At 46.0% G+C, this 22453-nt stretch overlaps 1 protein-coding gene across 1 annotated transcript; it reads right to left on the reverse strand.

Moving 5' to 3' along the window:
• Nucleotides 1-5594: 5594 nt before the first annotated feature.
• LOC146062849 (homeobox protein Mix.2-like) lies at nt 5595-9693 on the reverse strand. Its single transcript, XM_083174854.1, has 3 exons — nt 9564-9693; nt 7858-8123; nt 5595-6934 (listed from the first exon to the last, which is right to left on the reverse strand). Exons 1-3 carry the CDS (start codon nt 9691-9693, stop codon nt 6281-6283), a joined length of 1050 nt encoding a protein of 349 aa, XP_083030980.1. The 3' UTR covers nt 5595-6280.
• Between the last annotated feature and the right edge of the window lie 12760 nt (nt 9694-22453).

Here is a 22453-nt window from a genome sequence, read left to right on the forward strand (position 1 = left end):
GAACTTAAATGAACATAAATGAACATAATAGAGTCTGCAAGGTTTTTATTACTTGGGAAAACCAGACAATTAGGGGCCAATTTATCACCATCTGCATCCACAGATGCGGATGTGCTGTGATAATATTGTCCATATTCACAATGTGATAAATTATTATTATTATTATTATTATTATTATTATTATTATTATTGTTATTATCTTCAGTGCATTCCCATCTCCCCCCTCATCTCCCCCCCTCCCTTAACTTAATGCCAGACTCGTCCTCACTCAGCAGGTCCCGAAGCACATGCTTTTTCAATGCAGGATGCAGGCGGCCAATTAAAATGCAGCACCAGCTTGTGAGCCAATCAGAGCTCGTGTACCGGCATCCGCTCTGATTGGCTAATAGTACACAAGCTCTAATTGTCTCAAAAGCATTTTAATTGGCCGCCGGTGTCCTCCATTGAAGAAGCCTGTGCTTTGGGAGCATACAGCGGAGGGTTGCTGTTGGCAAAGGCCCTTATTCAGATCTGATCGCAGTACAAATTTGTTCTCAAAATGGGCAAAACCATGTGCACTGCAGGTGGGGCAGATGTAACACGTATAGAGAGAGTTAGATTTGTGTGAGTTATTTTGTTTCTGTGCAGGGTAAATACTGGCTGCATTATTTTTACAATGCAATTTTGATTTCAGTTTCAACAAACCCCACCCAAATTTAACTCTCTTTGCACACGTTACATCTGCCCCACCTGCAGTGCACATGGTGTTGCCAATTTTGAGAACAAAATCTGAATAAAGGCCAAAATCAGCTGCCCAGATGCCGGGACCCTCAGCCATAGTAACATTGGTCCCAGTAGACCCTTTAATGACTCACATGCTGGGACTTGTTTTTCTCCAAATGTTACATTTTATTTCTATTTTTAACCACAAAATAATCAGCTATGCCTCCACCGCCTAAGGATGCTGGGGACAGCCCCGGGCTTCAGCCCTGGAAGGGTTAAGTCTGGGGGACCCCTTTATTGGTGGGGTGCCTACTCCCCCAAGTACCCCATCCAGGGGATCTTGTATAAAAAGTGTACCCCTGCTGTGGCATGACACCACTGGCTTTTGGAGCCTGGTGCTGGTTCCAAAATACGGGGACCCCTACTCTTTTTGTCCCCCATATTTAGTGCGATCTGTGCATTGTTCTGTCAAACTCGGCTGTTTTTTTTTTTGTTTTGTTTCATCGTTAGTGTGTGAATTAAAAAATGTTACTTTTTTGGGGCACATGTGTAGTTTCACGGCGGCACGCTACGCTAGTCAGCGTAGTGTCCCTGCGGCAGCCCTGTGTAGTCAGCGTAGTGTCCCAGTAAGGCAGCGTAGTCACCCACAAGCTGCAGCTCTGTCCCCGGCGTCCCTGGCAAGCCTAGTGAGCGCCTCTCACACAGCACTGGTAACCAGCAGATCCCCTGCATTGGCGGATTCCGTCGGCGAGGCGATCATGCGGGCGCCGGCAGAGAGGTGCTCCAGCTGTCTGAGATGCACGACTATATCATACGCAAGTGCGTCTCAGTAATTCGTGCGTCATGGTACGGTAACCCTGCCCGTTTCCGCTTCAGGGAGATGGTCAGGATTAGGGGTTTGGTCGCACGTGCGTCTCATGCACATAGGGGGGGGGGGGTGGTGCGGATGCAAGTGCGTCTAACACACAATAAAGGACGTGGCGAGCACACTGGAATACACGTCAAGTAATCCGCGTCCCCTCGCAGGGCTCATTTTACGCGCTGCGCTCGCCACACTTTGTAAAGTCAACTCGACGCCAACGTGGATAGTGGGGTATAAACAGGTCGGGAGGACGCGTACCGCATCCCCTTGCAAGGATCGCCACACCTCGGGCTGACCTGGATAGTGGGGGTGTTTCAGGAACACTTTCACACCTGTCATGTCAGGCAGGTTAAAATGGTCAATGGTTCCTACAGAATATAATAAGCACTGATACAACACTGACTGACTCCGTAACGCTGACTGACTACACTAACTGCGTAACGCTGCCTGACTACACTAACTGCGTAACGCTGCCTGACTACACTAACTGCGTAACGCTGACTGACTACACTAACTGCGTAACGCTGACTGACTACACTAACTGCGTAACGCTGACTGACTACACTAACTGCGTAACGCTGACTGACTACACTAACTGCGTAACGCTGACTGACTACACTAACTGCGTAACGCTGACTGACTACACTAACTGCGTAACGCTGCCTGACTACACTAACTGCGTAACGCTGCCTGACTACACTAACTGCGTAACGCTGCCTGACTACACTAACTGCGTAACGCTGACTGACTACACTAACTGCGTAACGCTGCCTGACTACACTAACTGCGTAACGCTGCCTGACTACACTAACTGCGTAGCGCTGACTGACTACACTAACTGCGTAACGCTGCCTGACTACACTAACTGCGTAACGCTGACTGACTACGCTAACTGCGTAACGCTGACTGACTACGCTAACTGCGTAACGCTGCCTGACTACGCTAACTGCGTAGCGCTGACTGACTACGCTAACTGCGTAGCGCTGACTGACTACGCTAACTGCGTAACGCTGACTGACTACGCTAACTGCGTAACGCTGCCTGACTACGCTAACTGCGTAACGCTGCCTGACTACGCTAACTGCGTAACGCTGCCTGACTACGCTAACTGCGTAGCGCTGACTGACTACGCTAACTGCGTAACGCTGACTGACTACACTAACTGCGTAACGCTGCCTGACTACGCTAACTACGTAACGCTGCCTGACTACGCTAACTGCGTAGCGCTGACTGACTACGCTAACTGCGTAACGCTGCCTGACTACACTAACTGCGTAACGCTGACTGACTACACTAACTGCGTAAGCTCCGGTTAGCAGCGAATGTACACACAGTCGCAGATACAAGCTGACTACGCGGCTATGCTGGCTGCGTGAACACGACACTGATGCTGACAGCGCTGACTACACGCTATGCTGACTGCGGGAACAAGACGCTGATGCTAACAGGGACGCTGGCTACACTGGCTGCGATGCTGACAGGGACACTACGCCGACTACGTAAGTGCCGCCGTGAAACTACACAAGTACCTTTTTTTTTATTGCGATTTTTATGTTTTCTATGAAAAAACATCTGGATGGGATTTTGATTGAGCGATTTTTTTTTTGTTCACGCGTTTCTCGCATTCGCTTATAAAAGTCAGTCTAGACTCACTTTTATCCTGGCCGGAGATGGCCAAATTCGGGGCGGCCCCCAAGCAGGTATAGTAGACAAGCCTGCGTTCGCCAGGTTATGCGCAGTATTTCTATGGGCACGCCCACCAATTCTGTGGGCACGCCCATGAGCCTTCCCACCCTTTTTGGAGGGAACACCCTGGCAAGTGTGATGCTCGACGAAGGTGTTCGTTCCCCGGGTTTAAACATGGGCCTGGGGAGCGAATTCAGCCCGCTACGTATCTGAATCACCCCCTTATTGTGTATGAATCATTGGATAGACAGCAACAAGGTCAACAAGCATTAAGTGGATACCACTAGGTCGATGTGACTGAAGGTCGACATGCAGGAAGGTCGACATGGGTTAGGTCGACAGTGTCATTTGGTCGACATAAGCATTAGATCAACATGGGGAAGGTCAACAGTCAAAAGGTCGACATGGTTTTTTGTCACTTTTTTGTCCTGAATTTCGACACAGTCGACATGGACACTGAGACGTAGCACCACATCCCCTCCCTTGGCTCGCTGCGCTAGCCGTGCTTCGGCACACTATTTTATTCTCCCACCACTCCCTAGTGGATGGTAGGGCATGAAATACTGCCTGTCGGCACATGTCGGCTAAAGAAAAAAAGTGAAAACCCCATGTCGAACTTTTCACTGTCGATCTTCTCCATGTCAACCTAATGTTTGTGTTGACCTAATGACCCTGTCAGCCTTCAGTCATGTTAACCTTCATGCATGTCGACCTAGTGGTATCGACCTAATGCTTGTAGACCTAGTGACCGTATCCCTGTATGGTACACTGGTAACAAGACAATAGGGGGGGGGGGGGTTATTGCTGTTCTATAAAATAAAGGATAAATAGTTCCAAACAGACTTAAATAGGTGTCAGCCATGGTGGCACTGGTGGCCGCGGGCAGGATGACACACACAAGGGCCCGTCTGGCAGTAAGAGACGGGCGGAGCAGGGACAGGTGTGAAGTCCATTGTCTGGGTCAGAACTGCCCTTTAGTCCTGGCCATTCTGTGGATCTGCTGTTCCACATTGGGGGGTCAATATCCATCCATATCTCTACATTATACGCATCTCATTCCACAAATGAAAACCTCAAAGTTCTGTTCTTATTCAGTTCAGTGATGTGGTTCCTGATTTTTAGAGACAAAGGTGGGGTTCTATCGAAGCGATTACCAGCTTCCGTATTTTGGGAACCAGCCCCGGACCTGAAGCCCTATTTGTCGGGTTTCCTGATTTTTTAATACCGGCCCGGCTCTTCAGCCTGGTGCTGGTTACGGCTGTGAGGGGGGGACCCCATGCCGTTTTTTGTTTTTTTTTACACCCTGCCAGAGATGATGCAGCTATGGAACGCCCACATGGGCGTTCCAGCTTTGGCAGTATAGTCGCAAGGACGGCAGCATATCGGTCGAACGTGCGTACACACTGCACTTTTGTACCGATATGGGGCCGTCCTGTCGGATGAAAATTAAACAGCAGAACCGTCGACTGACCGAGTATGGACGGACAAGACAGTTTTTTGCCGTTTATCGCTCGTACGGGACAGCGTACACACATATACAATTGAACGGCCGTCCGACCCAGAACGGAAGAACGGCCCGACAATTGTATATATGTGTACCCAGCTTTACTCAGTTTGCTGTCACAGACGACCCTCAAGACCCATCATTCTGGATGCATGAGTGCAACTCAGATCGCAAATGGAGCAATGAGACGTTTAGCCCCTCCTACTGCGTCTGAGTGCTATAAATCGCATTGGCAAAGCTGTTGCAAGCACATTACTCCTTTGGAGGGTATGGGTCATGGGGTAGGCCCAATTTAGGTCAACATGATCTTAGGTCGACCCTGAAATAGGTCGACATGTTTAAGGTTAACATTCGATCAACAATCAACATTCGATCGACAATGGCAAAGTTAACAGGTCCATTAGAGTTTTTCTCATTTTTTTTGTTCCAAATATTGACATAGTTGACATGGACGACCCAATGCATTTTTACCTAAATCGGGTCGACCTCACGACTGTGTCCCCCCTTTGGATGCTTAAAAATGATCTAACAGAAAGTGAAAGCAATTTTTGCAGGGACACTGGTCTTATTCAAACTTGCTGGATATGGAGAGAGGGAGCTGATGCGGGTGGGATGGAGAGTTTGTGGGCTAATAACTGTCACAGCTCAAAGTGAACGTAAACCTGTCACAGCTCAAAGTGAAAGTAAAAACGGTCACAGCTCAAAGTGAAAGTAGATTGCAGAAGCCGTCATATTGATGGGCTTTTAACTAGTGCCAAATAATGAACAGAGCAAAATCAATTAAACAACTTTATTTAAGAATACTGTACAGTGCATATAAAAAAAATACATTACCACTAAAATATATTGCACAATGAGTAAAAAAATAAACAGCATTAAAAGTGACATAACAGTAAAAATAACCAACAGGTTATAAAGCTAAGGAATCCGATGGCAAAGTAAAGAAATCAGAAACAAGATGAAATACGGCTTCACTCATGGTAGGGAACATGGTTTCCTCTCCTACTCACTTACTGATTGGAAGCAGAGTTCCCCATAGGAGTGTTCTGATTGGCTGCAGACAGAAAGGTTCCAGTCCTATGAGGCGGTAGACAACACCTGCCAACAGTGTCTACAGTGGCTGCAGGGTTCCCTCACCAACAGTGCATTGGTGGTCGGGACCGTATAGTTGACATGGTCAGAAGGCACAAGCAAACAGCTGACATGACTATGGTTGACATAGTAAAAGGTCGAATATGAAATTTCCATACAGACTCTGATTGGAACACTCCTAAAACATGGTGTGCAAAGTAAGCCATGCAAGGGGACACAATACACTAATCGGGGGACCGTATTCTCAGGTGTTGACATTGACACCAAAAAAAAAACTCACGTCGACCTATTCATGTGTCCATATTTTGCTTGTGTTGACCTTTTTCCAGTGTCGATTTTGTGCATGTTGACCTTTTGTTGTCAACTTAGTATACTGGACCCCTAACATACATTTCCCTTTGTTTCCTCTTGGACCCGGGGACTGATCGGCGGTTTTACAAACTGGAGAGGACGGAGGAGATGCTCTCTCTACCGCTAGTCCCCGAGGCCGTGGACCTGTCGCTGGCAGCAGAATCAGAAGACCTTTGCTTGTAGAAATCACCCTGCATGGTGGACCTCTGGTATGGACCTTGACTGGCAAAGGGATCCATTCCATTGTGGCTTCTGGGGATTGCCGGGATGTTGACATTCATGCCCGGTGTCACGGCCTTGTTCGGTGGGAAGGCGCTAAAGTCCATCATGCAGTTAGACTGGGCGGGAATCTGGTGGTAACTACTGCTCAGGTTCTCCGCTTTGATTGTCACCGTGCCTTTGTACAAGTGCTGTTGGTTGGCTGAACCATGATAATAGCTGCCGGGAGCGGCCTGGTGCACTGGGAACCCGTCCCTGCTGAACATCTTGCCGGGATACTGAGGGTAGGAGAAGGAGGAGTCTGGAGGCTGCTGGAACATCTCCGGCTTCCACATTGATGGGTCCTGCTGTGACATAATCATCTCGTGCTGCTCGGGGGCAGTCAGTGAGTCGTTAGGGGTCGGTGGCGATGGATAAATATGGTGGGCCGGCTGCCGCATGTTGGGGTAACACGCATCAAAGTTGCTGGACTTTCTCTTATCACGCCTGGCTTTACCTCTCCTGTTCTGGAACCAGACCTGCCAGGGGCAAAGGGACAGCAAACGTTCAGTTACCAAAGATGAACAAAAGCCAAACTATTGTCAGAGCACTTTGCTGTATTGTACAAAGCTATAACACTGATTATACAGCTGGCTGGCATCACCCATAGTAACCGCCTGAGGTTCCCAAGAAAGGGTCCCGGCCAATGCACAGATGGGTAAATTTACCAAGATGGAAGTTCTATTGTAAATGGGATGTTGCCCATAGCAACTAATCAGACTCGATCATCTTCTAGTAGGTGCTAAATAAATAAGTAGAATTTGATTGGTTGCTAATGGCAACATCCCATCTTCAATAGAACTCACGCCTTAGTAAATTTACCCCACAGTATCAGCTAGACAGTCAATACATCGGCGCCATATGAGCGACATGGTCAAAATGTCAACAGATAAAAAGCTGACTCTGTCTAAGGTCGACGGATTAAAGTGTTGACATGACAATGGTCGAGGTACTGACGGTTGACACAATTTAAACAAAATACTTTTTTTTTTCAACTTTGCTTCATTTACCATCCACGTGGACTGCGATTGGGTATAGTAACCTTGCCCGCAGCGTGGCAAGCGAAACGTGGCAAGCAGTGAGCCCAAGAGGGTACACATTTACACCAATCGTGGACGCATATCATGAAACACACAGAATGACACCCAAAATACTTTTAAAAAAGTGCGTAGATCTTTTTTTTTGTGTCAACCAGTTCCAAGCTGACCTTTGACCCTGTCAACATAGTGCATGTCGGCCATATTGACTGTCTGTCTAAAACATGTAGATCAATTATACCACACCCGCTAGGTAACAATGGAAAACCAGATGGAGAATTTGTAATGGGGTTAGGGGCCACCCACATAGGGGGTCACAATATGATCTTGCTGTAACTAGCAGTGGGCACGGCGGCCTTACATACCTGAATCCTGGACTCTGGAATATAGATACGCCTGGCCAGCTCTTCCCGATGGTGGATATCCGGGTACATGTTGCTTTGGAAGAACTCTTCCAGGATGTCCAGCTGGTTCTGGTTGTACACGGTCCTCTTCCGGCGCTGAGATATGGCCACCGGTTCTAGATCAGAGGGCGCAGTGGCCGCCACCTGCTTCCTGCGCTTCACGTTCTTTCTGGGCACGGCTGATTGGACGATGGTGAGGTCCGTGGCTGTCTGCTCCTTCACCTCTTCTGCACACAAGACGATATTGGTTACAATGTTATTGTCATTCTTTTCACATCTTCAAGTTTTGTTTTAGATCAACAGCACTGTCTCTATCCGTGCCCCTCTCTGTGTGGAGTTTGTACGTTCTATCTGTGTTTGCACAGGTTCCTTCCCACAGGGTGAGATTTAATAGGATGAGATATTCAGAAAGTGAGAGATTTTGGAAGAAATCTCCAGTTTTTTTAAAGCGGCAATCATCTACACTTCAAAATCAAACTGGTTTTGCAGTGTAAATGATTGCCGCTTTAAAAAAACTGGAGATTTCTTCCCAAATATCTCACTTTCTGAATATCTCACCCTATTAAATCTCACCCCTAGTGTCTATGTGAAAATACTATAGCTAAATTTATCAAAACTGAGAGAGAGAGATAAAGTACCAACCATCTGCAACTGTCATGATTCAGGCAGTGCTTGAAAAATGACAGAAGCCGATTGGTGGATAGTTTATCTCTCTCTCTTTTTTTTTGGGGGGGGGGGGTATTACTAAGCATTGAAGAGTAAAAAGTGGAGAGAGACAAAATACCCATCAATCAGCTCCAAGCTGTCATGTTACAGGCTGTGCTTGAAAAATTTTCAGGAAATGATTGGTTGGTACATTATATCTCTCCACTTCATCTCTCTCTCTCCCCGCTTCTTAGTACATCTGCCCCTCCAAGTTTTGATAAACCTTCCCCACAGTAGCCTCAAATGAAATAATGACTTAATGCTTATTGACTGTAGACTTTCGTCAGTATTTGTTTGAGTACAATACCCATTGCAGGGTAGTTGCTGTGGAACTACATATCCCAGCATGCCATGCTAGCAAAACTGTGGCAAGGCATGCTGGTCTGTCTAGTTCCACAGCACCTGAATACCCCAATGCATTAAACCATATCTTACTTATCTGTACAATGTTGTATTGACTCAAGTTGGTCATTTATATATATCAAATACAAAAACATTTGTGGCTAATAATGTTATTCATGAAATACTGGCACAAATGGGCAATGCCAGGCAGCACTGGTATAACACGCAGACAAACATATAGTTAATAAAGTAAAATATTGATATAAACAGTTACACCTTTAACATTGGGGGAAACTTACTGGGCGTTCTATGTCACATGGGTTCTATGCTATGGGCAACCAATCAGACACTATCTATAATCTTCTAGAGGGTGCTAAATAAATAAGTAGATTCTGATTGGTTACCCATAGCAACATCCCATATTACTATAGATTGTAAACTTGCGAGCAGGGCCCTCCTACCTCTATGACCCAGTTTGTTTTATCACTGTTTCTTTCTGCGCTATAAAGGACATTAATAAATGACATAATTATCTGTAGTGTTCTACCAGTATGGCTCTACCACAAACCCAATATAATCTATGTACTAAGAGGGGATAATAATATCTGCATATAACTCACCTTTCACACTGTCCTGCAGTGACTGTGGGGACATGTACTGGGCCTGGGACTCACTAAAACTGATCTCACTGGGGCTGGAGAGGTAGCAGGCCGGGTAGTAGTCCTCGGAATCGTGGGGGTATGCTTCCATTCTCCAGGCCTGGCTGATGCTTGTGTATGGGGAGAGCTCCTGGTTACTGCATCCAGGCTGAGGGATTCCTGGGACTGAGCAGACCGTGGTTTCTCTTATAGGGGTTAGAGATTAAGGTGACAATGATGAAAGTAACGAGGTGTGAAATGTCCCTGGGAGGGGTGACCCTGGCTGCAGGACTATAGACAGGTAGACTCTATTGTTCTTGGGGATGGGGAGTCAGGGATTATTTCCTGCACTGGCAGCCACACAATGACTGGGAATACACATAACTGTTGATGGGGCACACTTCATATACATCAGAGCTTCCTACATCTCCAGCTCAGGACAAGCCTACAGTTTGGGGGGTTTATGCCACTAGAGGCACCAGGCCAAGTTATGGGGGGGATTCAGAGGTGGAAGCGATAATAAAAGTAATTTTGCACCTGGGTAATACCAATACATATGAGGTGTGCCCAAATTTTATTTATTATTTAGTAACAGTTTCTTATATAGCGCACACATATTCCGCAGCGCTGTACAGAGTATATTTGAACATTCACATCAGTCCCTGTCCCAGTGGAGCTTACAATCTATATTCCCTACCATACTGTATGTACACACGCACACACAGACATTCTAGGGTTGAGTTGTTGGGAGCCAATTAGCCTACCTGTACATTTTTGAATTGTGGGAGGAAACCGGAGTACCCAGAGGAAACCCACGCAAGTACGAGGAGAATATACAAACTCCGCACAGTTAGAGCCATGGTGGGGATCGAGCCCATGACCTCAGTGCTGTGAGGCAGTAATGCTAACTAAAGTGGCCAATCCTGGGATCGGCAGAATTTGGCCCTTAAAACGCTAGGATTTCAATCCAGGTTTGGAGTTTCCAATCCCGGGATTTTTTGATTAGACTTTTTTGATTAGACTTTTTGATTAGACTTTTTGATGTGCAGTCTAATGCCGGGCAGCGTCTGAGCGAGTGCTCAGATGCTGCCCGGCTTCTAGTGTGGCTCTGTGCAGCGTGATGAGGTCACACTTTTTCTGTGATTGAAAAAAATGCAGCGGGATTGGCATCCCTAATGCTAACCATTACGCCATCCGTGCTGCCCCAAATGAATAGGAAACGTTTGCTGCAGCAGCGCTGTACCTAATCGCAGTGGGTTAATGTGTTTGCCAATAGATGGCGCAGCGGTTTTCCCAGTTGCGCAGTGAGCGGCTTCGCCTCAATTTATTCATTCCTGGAAGGTTGTTTTGCGCTATGAGATACGTAATGAATTCCTCCAGATCAGCGCAAACAATGGTTGACCGATATCTTTGCGCAGAAGGCAAACTTGCTTCAGAAATGTATGACAGGATGATGGCGGCATGAGGAGAGCAGGGTCTCGCACGGTGCGCCATAATTCGGTGGTGTCAGCATTATGAGGCGGGACGTGAAAGCATCAAGGACTTGCCACGGCCTGGGTAGGCGCACGTTGTCACTAAAAAAGAGAAAAAAAGTGGAGCGCTAGGTAAAAATATTTTGATTAGATTAAATTGATGTGGTCAATTGGGTATCACAAATTATAAACATTTATTATGCATATATACAAATAGCACTGATCTAATACAGCTCATGAATATGGATTAAAAACATGTGGCTATACAGAACCATAAAAGAAGGTATAAGAAATAAAAATAGGACCGAGCTTTATACTTATAGCGTTTTCCCGCTTGCCAAAAGTCCGGATCAATTGACCTTCCTTGGTGTGAGCCGCTTGGGTCACATACACCCCTTCTTTGGTGCCCACTTCTTACCTCTGGTAAGAAACCCATCCCTTTTTTTACGCACGTTGTCACTAACCCTGCCACCATTTTGGCTGTGGAGGATCTCATTGGTCAGATCACAACATCCATAAGTAAGGGAACTGTGAATGGGAGTGGGTCATTGGGATGACCACTGAAGATCAGCGTGGCTTAGGTCGATACCTGAAATAGGTCGAAATGCTTATTGTCGACATGGATGGAAGGTTGACACAAACATTAGGTTGTCAATGGCTACATGGGCAGTCTTAATGTCGGTTCATTTTTTATTTGTCCCGAATGTCGACACGGTCGACGTGGGCACTGTATCGGTGCACCGCGTCCAGTCTCATGGCTCACAGCACTCGCCATACTTCGGGCACACTATTCTTTTCTCCCTCCACACCCTAGTGGATGGTAGGAGATGAAATTTCACCTATCGGCACATGTCGGCAAAAAAAAAGAAAAACCCATGTCGACCTTTTTACTGTCAACCTAGCCATTGCCGATGCTTGAGTCAGCTTTCCATCCATGTCGACCTTAGGCATATCAACCTATTTCAGGTGTTGACCTACGTTATGATGACCTTCAGTGTTCGACACAATGCATGTCGACCTAAAAAGGGTCGACCTAGTGACCGTATCTCGATTGGAGGTAGGAGCAGAAAGGAGTAAGGTCAACAAGGTTGGAGTGTCAACACAAGCATTTTTTATTTAGCCGACATGTGCAGTATTTCACTACGAAGTGGTGGTAGAATAAAATAGGCATGGCAAGGGGACGGGTTGGGATCATTTGGTCTACAGCATGATGGTCGACAGTCATTAGGTCGACACCATTGGGTCGACATGGGAAAATGTCGACATGGTTCTAGGTCGACATGGTTCTAGGTCGAAAGGACATTAGTTCGACAGGTCATTAGTTTGACAGGTCATTAGTTCGACAATTTCTATGTCGACAGTCAAAAGGTTGACATGGGGTTTTTCACAGTTTTTTTACTTGAATGTCAACACAGTCAACATGGACACAGTTTCAAGTGCACCGCATCCCCTCGCATCGGGCACGGTGCCTCGCTGCGCTTGGCAAACTATTTTATTCTCCCACAATGCCCTAGTGCAGGGGTGTCAAACTCAAATTCATCGGGGGCCGCATCAGCAGTTTGGTCACCCTCAAAGGGCCGGTTGTATCTGTAGGACTATGTGTCCACTCTATTTTATCATAATAGTGTCCTTCATACAAGTATGTCCCAAATAATATCACTGTAACCTAGCAGTAGCATTTCCCTCCTGCTATTGCTGTGAACTGCAGTGCATTAGGGCACACGCTGCCTGCACAGGGGGGCAGCACTCAGTCTTAGGGCATATGTCCTGCTTATTATCATGGGACACAGCAATTAATGATGGGCTGCAATGTGCCAGTGCACACACACACACACACACACTTAGGCAGAGAGTTTGACACTTACCCGCTCTGATGCGTCCACTCCAGTCTGAGCTGCTCCACCACCAAGGACACAGCTGCGCTCTCACACAGGCGCATTTCCCCCTCCCTCCTGTGAGTAGCGCTCCTTGCACTATCTATCCAGGAGTGGGGGGCAGCGTGCTCCCGGTCACTGTGCAGTGCACACTCAGCAGTAAGTGACCTGGAGCGCACAGCAGCAACAGCACCATTCACCGCGATGGACCTGCTCTTTCCTCTCTCTGGCTCCTATACAGCAGGTGGGAGTGGAGGAGGGGTTGACGACCGGCGGCACTGCGCTAGAGGGCAGATGTTCTCTGGCTTGTAGGCTGCCACGCATGCGCTGAAGAGGCGGCTTTCTTGTTTAAAAAAAAAATCGAGAATAAAAGGTGAAGGCTGGCGGGCCACATGAAGAGGTCTGGCGGGCCGGATTTGGCCCGCGGGCCTTGTGTTTGACACCCCTGCCCTAGTGGATGGTAGGGCCTGAAATACCGCCTGTAGGCACATGTCGGCTCAAAAAACAGTGAAAAACCCTATGTCGACCTTTTGACTGTCGACCTAGACATTGTCGAACTAATGAGCTGTCTAAATAATGACCTTTTGACCGAGAACCATGTTGACTTTTTCCTATGTCGACCTAGACACATGTCAACTTTTTTCCCATATCGCCCTAATGGTGTCGACCTAATGACTGTCGACCATCATGCTGTAGACCAAATGACCGTATCCCGAGGGGACACGGTACACTTAGATGGTGTCCACGACGACTATGTCAACATTCAGGTAAAAAATGCTAAAACCTTATGTTGACCTTGTGACTGTCGACCTAATGCGTGTGTCGACTTTCCAACCCTGTCGATGTTAGTCATGTTGACCTATTTCAGGTGTCCACCTAAGGCCTGTTGTCCTTCAGTGGTCAACCCAATGCATGTCGACCTAAATGACCCATACCCCTCCAATCTCTATCTTCACAGCTTCCTCTCTCCATATTCAGCAAGTTTAAAACAGACCAGTATCCCTGCAAAAATTGCTTTCACTTTCTGTTATGACATCTTTTAGCACACAAAGGAGTAATTTTGTTCGTCGAGTGACCTCTAGTGGTCACTGGCGATACTTCTCCTCATGGGCTACATGCAAAAGCAGTCAGGATTTACCCTGCATAATGTAATTGTGTTGCAGGAAAGCAATAGCAATAACTATAATGACGGCTGCACCTGTGGACGCTAGAACAGAGAGTCAGACGGCCGGTACAGATTTGAGGCTTAGGGTTGTATTCATGTTTGTATGGATTTGCGCGGCGACAAGGAAGCGGCTGCGCAATTCTGTCTACTTCAAATTCTGATGCTGCAGGCATGGGAGGAGGAGCCTATGTGCAGTTTTCTTCTGGGTCCCCTCCTCTCCAGCCAGCACAGCTCTTTCTCAGGGTCTAGCCTGCATGTGCAGGTACCTGGGAAAATGTCTCTTCTTAATGCACCAGCGCAAAACTCTGGGGAAATGGCTGTCTCTCCAGGGATTTCTGCAGCGCTATTTCTGACTCAGCGCCAGCGGCTGCAGGAGGCGTCTGTTGGAGGTAGATGCCTCCTGTTAGCATTAGCAAGGATCCGAGTGCGACGCCTGAGGTCGCAGCCTCGGGTCACCATCACGGCCATTGGTCACAATTTGCAATGGTTTAAGGCCCTGGCCAGTCTGCCTAGACCCCCAAGTATGAAATAGACCCCCTAGATCAGCCGATTGGCATATGAACATGGGATATGATCAGCGGGACGACCCTATTACGGTCTTCATGCATTAGGTCAACCACTGAAGGTCGACATGGCTAAGATCGACAGGGTCAGAAGGTCGACACAAGCATTAAGTCGACAAAAGGTCTACATGAGTTTTTCATATATTTTTTTGAGCCAACATGTGGGTGTGGTGGGAGAATAAAATAGTGTGCCGAGCGCAGCGAGCCATGCGGGGGGGATGCGGTACACTTAGACGGTATATGTGTCGACTACATTGACATTTGGGACAAAAAACGTGAAAAACTCATGTCGACCTTTTTACTGTTGATTAATGCTTCCGACCCTGACGACCTAAGGCCATGTCGACCTATTTCAGGTGTCTCCCTAAGCACTGCGGGCCTTCAGTGGTTGACCGAATGCATGTCGACGTTAATGCAGTTGACCCATACCCATGAACATAAGTGCAGTTGTTAGAGAAACGCGGCTGCAGATGCACGGGGACGCAGAATCAGCCCCTACTGCGGGATATGTCTGTATGAACCAATCCACAGCACAGCGAGAACGGGATTATCATCTGCTTTATTCATCTAGAATAATGATTTCTTTTTAGTTTTTTGCTAATGAATTCCAATGTGGCTCTGGATCTGGAGTTAGTCATCCCCATTGTATATAGGTTATAATACCCCGGTATATTTATATCACAAATGGAAAACACATATTATAACTGGTAACAAATGATTTGTTTAGCACAAGAGCATCCGTCTCATTTCCATCTCCAAAGCCTGTGACTGTCGCATTCAGGGTCTGTGTAAGGAGGAATCTGGGCATTCGGAGGGGCAGCTGTCAGTCATACACCCCGGTACCGGGTGTGACTCATACATTCATTGTGACACATTGTTACAGGTGTGAAATGTGCTGGCACTGGATGGAGATCCACAATGAGATGTTATTGTATCTCACATCTCAGACACGATGCAATCCTCTAGATGTGTCTGTCTGTCTGCTGGTAGCGCAGCGGCCTAGGCATCCAGCAAGACAATAATGGGATAATGCAATTAGGGAGGATTATGTAATAAATGTTAACGTATTCTCTGAGCGGCGCTGTATTCATGTGTAGATAGGAGATCGTTCCTGGAGATCTGTAGTTTATATCCTATCACTGTCATTATACAGAAATGTGATTTACATTCTAGCATCAATCACTAATTTATTTATTAACAGTTTCTTATATAGCGCATACATATTACGCTGTACAGAGAATAGTTGAACAGTCACATCGGTCCCTGCCCCAGTGGAGCTTACACTCTATATTCCCTAACACATGTACATACACACACAGACATTCTAGGGTTAGTTTGTTGGGAGCCAATTATCCTACCAGTATATTTTTGGATTGTGGGAGGAAACCGGAGTATCCAGAGGAAACCCACGCAAGTACGGGGAGAATATACAAACTCCACACAGTTAGGGCCATGGTGGGAATGGAACCCATGACCTCAGTGCTGTGAGGCAGTAATGCCAACCATTACACTGTCTGTGCTGCCCCAATCACTTGTACATAGGTGCACACTCTCCGCCAACATCACCTACTGGTTATCCTGTAAGTCCGCTCCTACATCATCTCCCAGTAGTAGGACAATCTGGGTCTCATATCAGTGTCATTACTAGAGACAGGAATATATGCATTTGCATATGCATTTGCATATTTTGCCCATTCTCACTGGTTATGGCATATTTTTCCTAAAATCTAGTGATGGTGCATATTTTAGGCCCCGCCCTTTTCCCACCCGCGAGTTACAGCACTGCTTTGCCCTGCTGCTGCTGGCCAGGTAGTGGTAGAGTGTGCAGACTGGGGCAATATGTGTGCAGTGTGGGGAACCTTGGATGTACGCTATGTCTGACACTGCTCTAGGCTGCCAATCCATGTTGATAAAAGTCAGTCGGAGTGGATGCCATTACGAAGCTCCTGAACATTGCTTGCCCCTGGTCTGGGACTTTACACCAAGAGACAGACTTCTGCAGCAGAGGAGGCGGGAGGAAGGGTTGTGACATCACGCGGCGCGGAGGAAATGCCATGTCACAGTGAGTATGCGCCACCCTCACACGCTATGCTGACATTTGATCCATCGGTGCTGGAGATGAGGGTCCGTGTAGTTGATGCAAGAAGAGCTTTGGATGCTGCAGTCTGCTGTAGCAGCCAGGAAGTAAAAAAAATAGTGTGTATAGCACTAGACATCTGCAGATGCTGTGAGCCTATTTTTGAGGTTTATTTGCAACTAATTGTATGCTGATTTTTAAATAAATAAGTAAAAAATTATTTTTTTATTATTTAATGTAGCATGTAGTATTTTTCATGCATATTTGCATGCATATTTCAAGCTTTTTATGTTGCATATAATCCTTTCTCTAGTCATTACAAATCAATATTTGGCCTGATGGTAAGTACTAGTGTTAGGGTTAGGCCTAGGGGGAGCGTTATGCACTAGGGTGGAGGGTTAGGGTTAGGCACTAGTGGGAGGGTTATGCACTAGGGTGGGTGACATACACATCTCGGTCCTCGCACACTGTACCCCGGGAAAGGAATGACATTAGCATTAGCATAAAGCCAAAGATGCGACTACAGCAAAGCACACAGCCACTTTTTTTTTTAGGTATATAAGTGAAAGGAGAAAATCAAAACGTGGAATAGTAAGACTAAAGACAAGGGGGGGCAGATTTATTAAGCTCAGTGAAGTGCTGATATGACTGGTACTTTATCACTGGCCAATCAGCTCCTAACTCTGATGTTGCAGGCTTGGTTTGAAAATTGACGGGTAGGAGCCGATTGGTCGGTGATAAAAAACAAGACACTTTATCACTTCACTGAGCTTAATAAATCTACCCCTGAGAGTGGAAGTCTTCTTGAGAGGGACAATGTAATAGCAGATCAGATTAATAATTATTTCTGCTCAGTATTTACTGCTGAAAGAGAGGGGAAGGGCCCACAGTTAAGTTGCAAGTATAGTCAGAAAACTGAGGGAGAAACAAGTACATTTACAGAGGAGAAAGTCCTCACAGAACTCTCAAAACTGAAAGTGGATAAATCAATGGGGCCAGATGGGATACATCCAAGGATACTTAAAGAGCTTAAAGGGGAGCTGGTAAAACCATTAACAGAATTATTCAACCAGTCACTCGCTACTGGAGTAATCCGAGAGGACTGGAAAACAGCAAATGTAGTGCCACTTCACAAAAGTGGAGGTAAGCAACTATCGACCAGTAAGCCTTACATCAGTAGTAGGGAAATTGATGGAAACACTCTTAAAACAAAGAGTTGCAGAATATCTCAAAACCAGCAATTTACAGCTTAGATTTACTGGGGGAAGATCATGTCAAACAAATCTTATTGCCATTTTTGACTGGGTGACTAAAGTAATAGATCAAGCGGGGGAGGGGGGGGGGGCTGTAGATGTAGCTTATCTAGGCTTTTGACACTGTTCCACATCACAGACTTAAATAAACTTGAAAGCTTGGGATTGGATTCTAAAATGGTTAAATGGATAAGATCTTGGTTGCAGGACAGAAGGCAGAGAGTTTTAGTAAACAGAGCACAGTCAAAGGAGGGGAAGGTTACAAGTGGAGTACCCCAGGGATCTGTACTTGGACCAGTGCTTTTTAATATCTTTATTGGTGATATTGCAAATGGAGTTGAGGGTAAAATGTGCATTTTTGCAGATGACACAAAGGTATGCAACAGGGTAGACACACCAGGAGGGGTAAAACAAATGATTGAGGCTCTAGGTAGTGTAGATTAGCGAAATGGTCAAGAGCATGGCAACTACAGTTTAATGCCAAAAAATGCAAAATCATGCACTTGGGTCTCAGAAATCCAAAGACTAAATATAGTATAAATGGCACTATAATGGAAACTACAATAAAGTGACTTTGTGACTGGGTGCGCTTCTATAAACACCATATAGCAGCTAGATTGACAGTTCTTAAGGTGCCATCCAATAACACCTAACAAAGATGCACAGTACAAGTAATGAAAAAAACGGTTTTCCTGCGCTTAGGTGGTTCCCATCGAATGAATCACCAAATAGAGATTAAAGGAATGTCACAATGTTATACCACCATTAATTTCTTTCCATGGGTGGTAGATAGACACATCCAAATGTAATCCTCCTCCATACACAATACTATAAAATAGAAAGAAAAACAGATAGTGCAGACTGTAAACACTTATCTATTTGAATGAAGGTGTACACTTACAATATGGGGGGATAATAAAACACATGGAAATCCAAAACCCGGGGCAATGCAGGAAACGGAACAATCCCAGCAGCAGGGCAATCCAGTCTAGATCTGGCAAGAGTCCTCCTTACTGTGACCGATAAACCAAGAGTCCCAGGTCCAGAGTCCAACAAGGTACAGGTTAAGCTACGCCAAACGCATTTCGGATCGGACTGATCCTTCGTCAGTAGCGTCTGTACTATAATGGAAACTACTGAGGAAGAAAGGGATCTAGGTGTCACTTTTTCTGGGGACTTAAAGGCAGGAAAGCAATGTAACAAAGCAATGAGGAAGGCAAGTCAGATGCTTGTTGCATAGGGAGAGGTATCAGCAGTAGAAAGAAAGAAGTAATAATGCCACTGTATAGGTCATTGGTACGACCTCATCTAGAGTATTGTGTTCAGTTCTGGAGGCCATATCTCCAGAAGGATATAAATACATTCAGATATTAAAATAGTTTAGTGTAATATCTAACTTCAAGATTAATTCATCAAAAAACAGAAGTTTTGGATCTAAATCACTCCCTGCAAATGACAAATCAGATTTCATCTACCTTTAAATTTGATTGGAAAAAATCTCAATTCAGATATCTAGGTATATATCTTACTAAAAATTATTATCAGTTATATGAAGTAAATTATCCCTAACGGCGGGGGGGGGGGGGGGGGGGGGGGGACGCCCAAAACTTAGCTACGCCACTGCCTAAAACCTTTATTACTACGCGGTCCATATCTCACAAGCGGTGTTATGGCACTCAGGCAAGGGCACTCGTAGATGGGTGCAGCTGGAGTCAGAATGGCTCCAGCTGCACTCGGTCTCTACATTGTTATGGGTACCACGGAATTTGCGTTCCACAAATATACAGAGTTCTCCATCGAGCCTTATGAGTCAGACTAAGTTCTACGGGCTGTTATCTTCACCACCGGCCCTGGCACCAGTGCGAGACAAGCCCGGCTTTCCTGCCAGAAAAGATAGATTATTTTTCAAACAATGGGCTACTGTTGATCTACAGGAACGTACAGGAACGTATGACCCGCTCACGAGCTGACGGAGCCGCCATCCCGCACAGAAAAGGCACCTGATGTGATGGCGATCCGATCGCGACCTGCACCCACTGCAATGGTCGTTCCTGAGATCCTACCTGCAGCAGGGAGGATCTCAGAAAAGACCTAACGACCTGCGGGGCCGCGCATCGGATCGGGATCGCATCAAAGCGGCAGCGAAATGGCCAAAAACATGACCGATTTACATACAATCGGTCGAGATTGTATCTAAATTGACTCATTTTGTCTGGGTGAGTTTAGATATTGAAATATGGTCTAGCTGACACCAGTGGTACTGATAGATGAGTGACGCTGTATACTAAGAACTTTTGTATATCCTTTTCCTTTCCCTTACTAACCTATTATATATATTTTTTTCTTTTTGTTTTACCCCTTTCCCCTCTATAAGAATGTATATGTTTATATATGTACAATGATAAAAACTTCTAATAAAGTATTGGATAAAAATAAATAAAAAAACATTAGAGACTGTGCAAAGAAGGGCAACTAAAATGGTGCATGGCCTACATCACAAAACGTACCAGGAAAGACTAAAAGATCTTAATATGTATACTTTAGAGCAGAGAAGGGAAAGGGGGGACATGATAGAAACTTTCACATATATCAAGGGTTTTAACAAGGTGCAGGTGGGAGACATTCTTCACAGGAAGAGGAGCAACAGAACACGAGGACATGCACTGACACTAGAGGGAGGAAGATTCAGGGGAAATGCGAGGAAGAATTACTTCACAGAAAGAGTAGTAGATAAGTGGAATAGCCTCCCATCAGAGGTGGTAGAGGCAAATACAGTAGTACAATGTAAACATGCTTGGGATAGGCATATTTATATCCTTACAAAGCAATAATGATCAAATATGTTTCGAGGTAACATGTTTAAAAAAGGGGCAGACTAGATGGGCCAAGTGGTTCTTATCTGCCGTCATATTCTATGTTTCTATGTACCTGTCCTCGCCCCACAGACTGCTATTCTGCTCCAGAGACTGGGTCTCTAACCTGTGTATAACAAAGGCTCCTTTGTGTAGAGATCCTGCATTTGTCTTTGTCTTTGTGGATTGTGTCAGTGATGTCCCAATGGCTTCCTAATGGCCGGAGTCTGGAATATCACTGCCCTGAGGCAAATATCCACATTCTCTGCAGGTGGATGGATGGAGGGGATATGGTCATTAGGTCTGCAAGCAGATGGTCAACACCATTAGGTCGACATGCATTAAGGTCGACATTCAGAAAGGATGACATGACTGTAGGTCGACATGGGTAAGGTTGACATGGTAATTAGGTCGACACAAGCATTAGGTCGAAGTGGGGAAGGTAGACAGTCAAAAGGTTGACATGGGGTTTTCGGTACTTGTTTCCTAGAACGGCGCCCAGTACGCTTTTAGCGTACTGGGCTATTCTCCGTAGTGAAATCGCATCGCACAGCACATCGGTGCCGTGCGATGCGATGTCCATATTAAGTGCACAGGAGTGCTTATACAATGAAATATCGCATGGGATCGCACGGCACCATGCAGTGGGTGCGATCCGATGTGATATTTCAATGTATAAGCACCCATGCTATTAGATATGATCCGATGTCCATATTAAGTGCACAACAGTACTCCGTCCTTCTCATACCCCCACTATGCACGTCGGCGTGGAGTTGATTTTATAAACTGTGGCGAGCCCGAAGCGTGGCAAGCACAGCGAGCCCCATGAGGGGATGTGGAATACATGTGAAGTATTCCGCGTCCCCTTGCGGGGCTCGCTGCGCTCGCTTCGGGCTCGGTGGCTCGCTGCGATCACCACACTTTCTAAAATCAACTCCACGCTGACGTGGATAGTGGGGGTATGAAAAGGTCAGAGGACGCGTTCTGCCGCCCCTCGCGGGACTCGCTGCGCTCACCATGCTTTGGGGTGGCGTGGATATTGGTGGTGTTTTAGGAACACATTCACACTGCAATATCATACAGCGGACACAGTAATGACGATATGTGTTAACGAATAACTGTAATTAACTTAAATAATTAGAATGAAAAAGCATAATGAATTAATCACATTACAATAAATAATGATAATAATAACAATGAATTACAACATTAATTACTAAAAATCATGAAAGAAAACATATTAAAAAACAGTCAATCTGCTTTAGGCAGGAGCGAAAGTGCTCGAAGGATGCGTTCAAATGGGTTATCACCACCCAAAGTCTTTCGCCACATAAATTCCTGCAAATATGATTGGAGCTGGTGGCGTGCTGTGCCTCTTTGGCGCTTATTGCGCCATTTGCATGCGCCCCAGTCTTTCCACATTCTGGGTATGAACCCCTGTGGCCGGGTCAATGAAATTAAACCTATGGTTCACTCGTGAATGCTGATAACCAGCCAGTTCCAGCTGTTCAGTGCTGTACGCCCTCCAGCAGTCCCTATAAATAGTGGTCAATGTTTTCAGTTATAGCCACCATCAAAGTGGTGGCATCACGTCTGGGCACCATTTTAAGGAAACA

The sequence above is a fragment of the Crinia signifera genome, chromosome 3, assembly GCF_055691185.1.
Source record: "Crinia signifera chromosome 3, ASM5569118v1, whole genome shotgun sequence".
In the NCBI taxonomy this organism is placed as follows: Eukaryota; Metazoa; Chordata; class Amphibia; order Anura; family Myobatrachidae; genus Crinia; species Crinia signifera.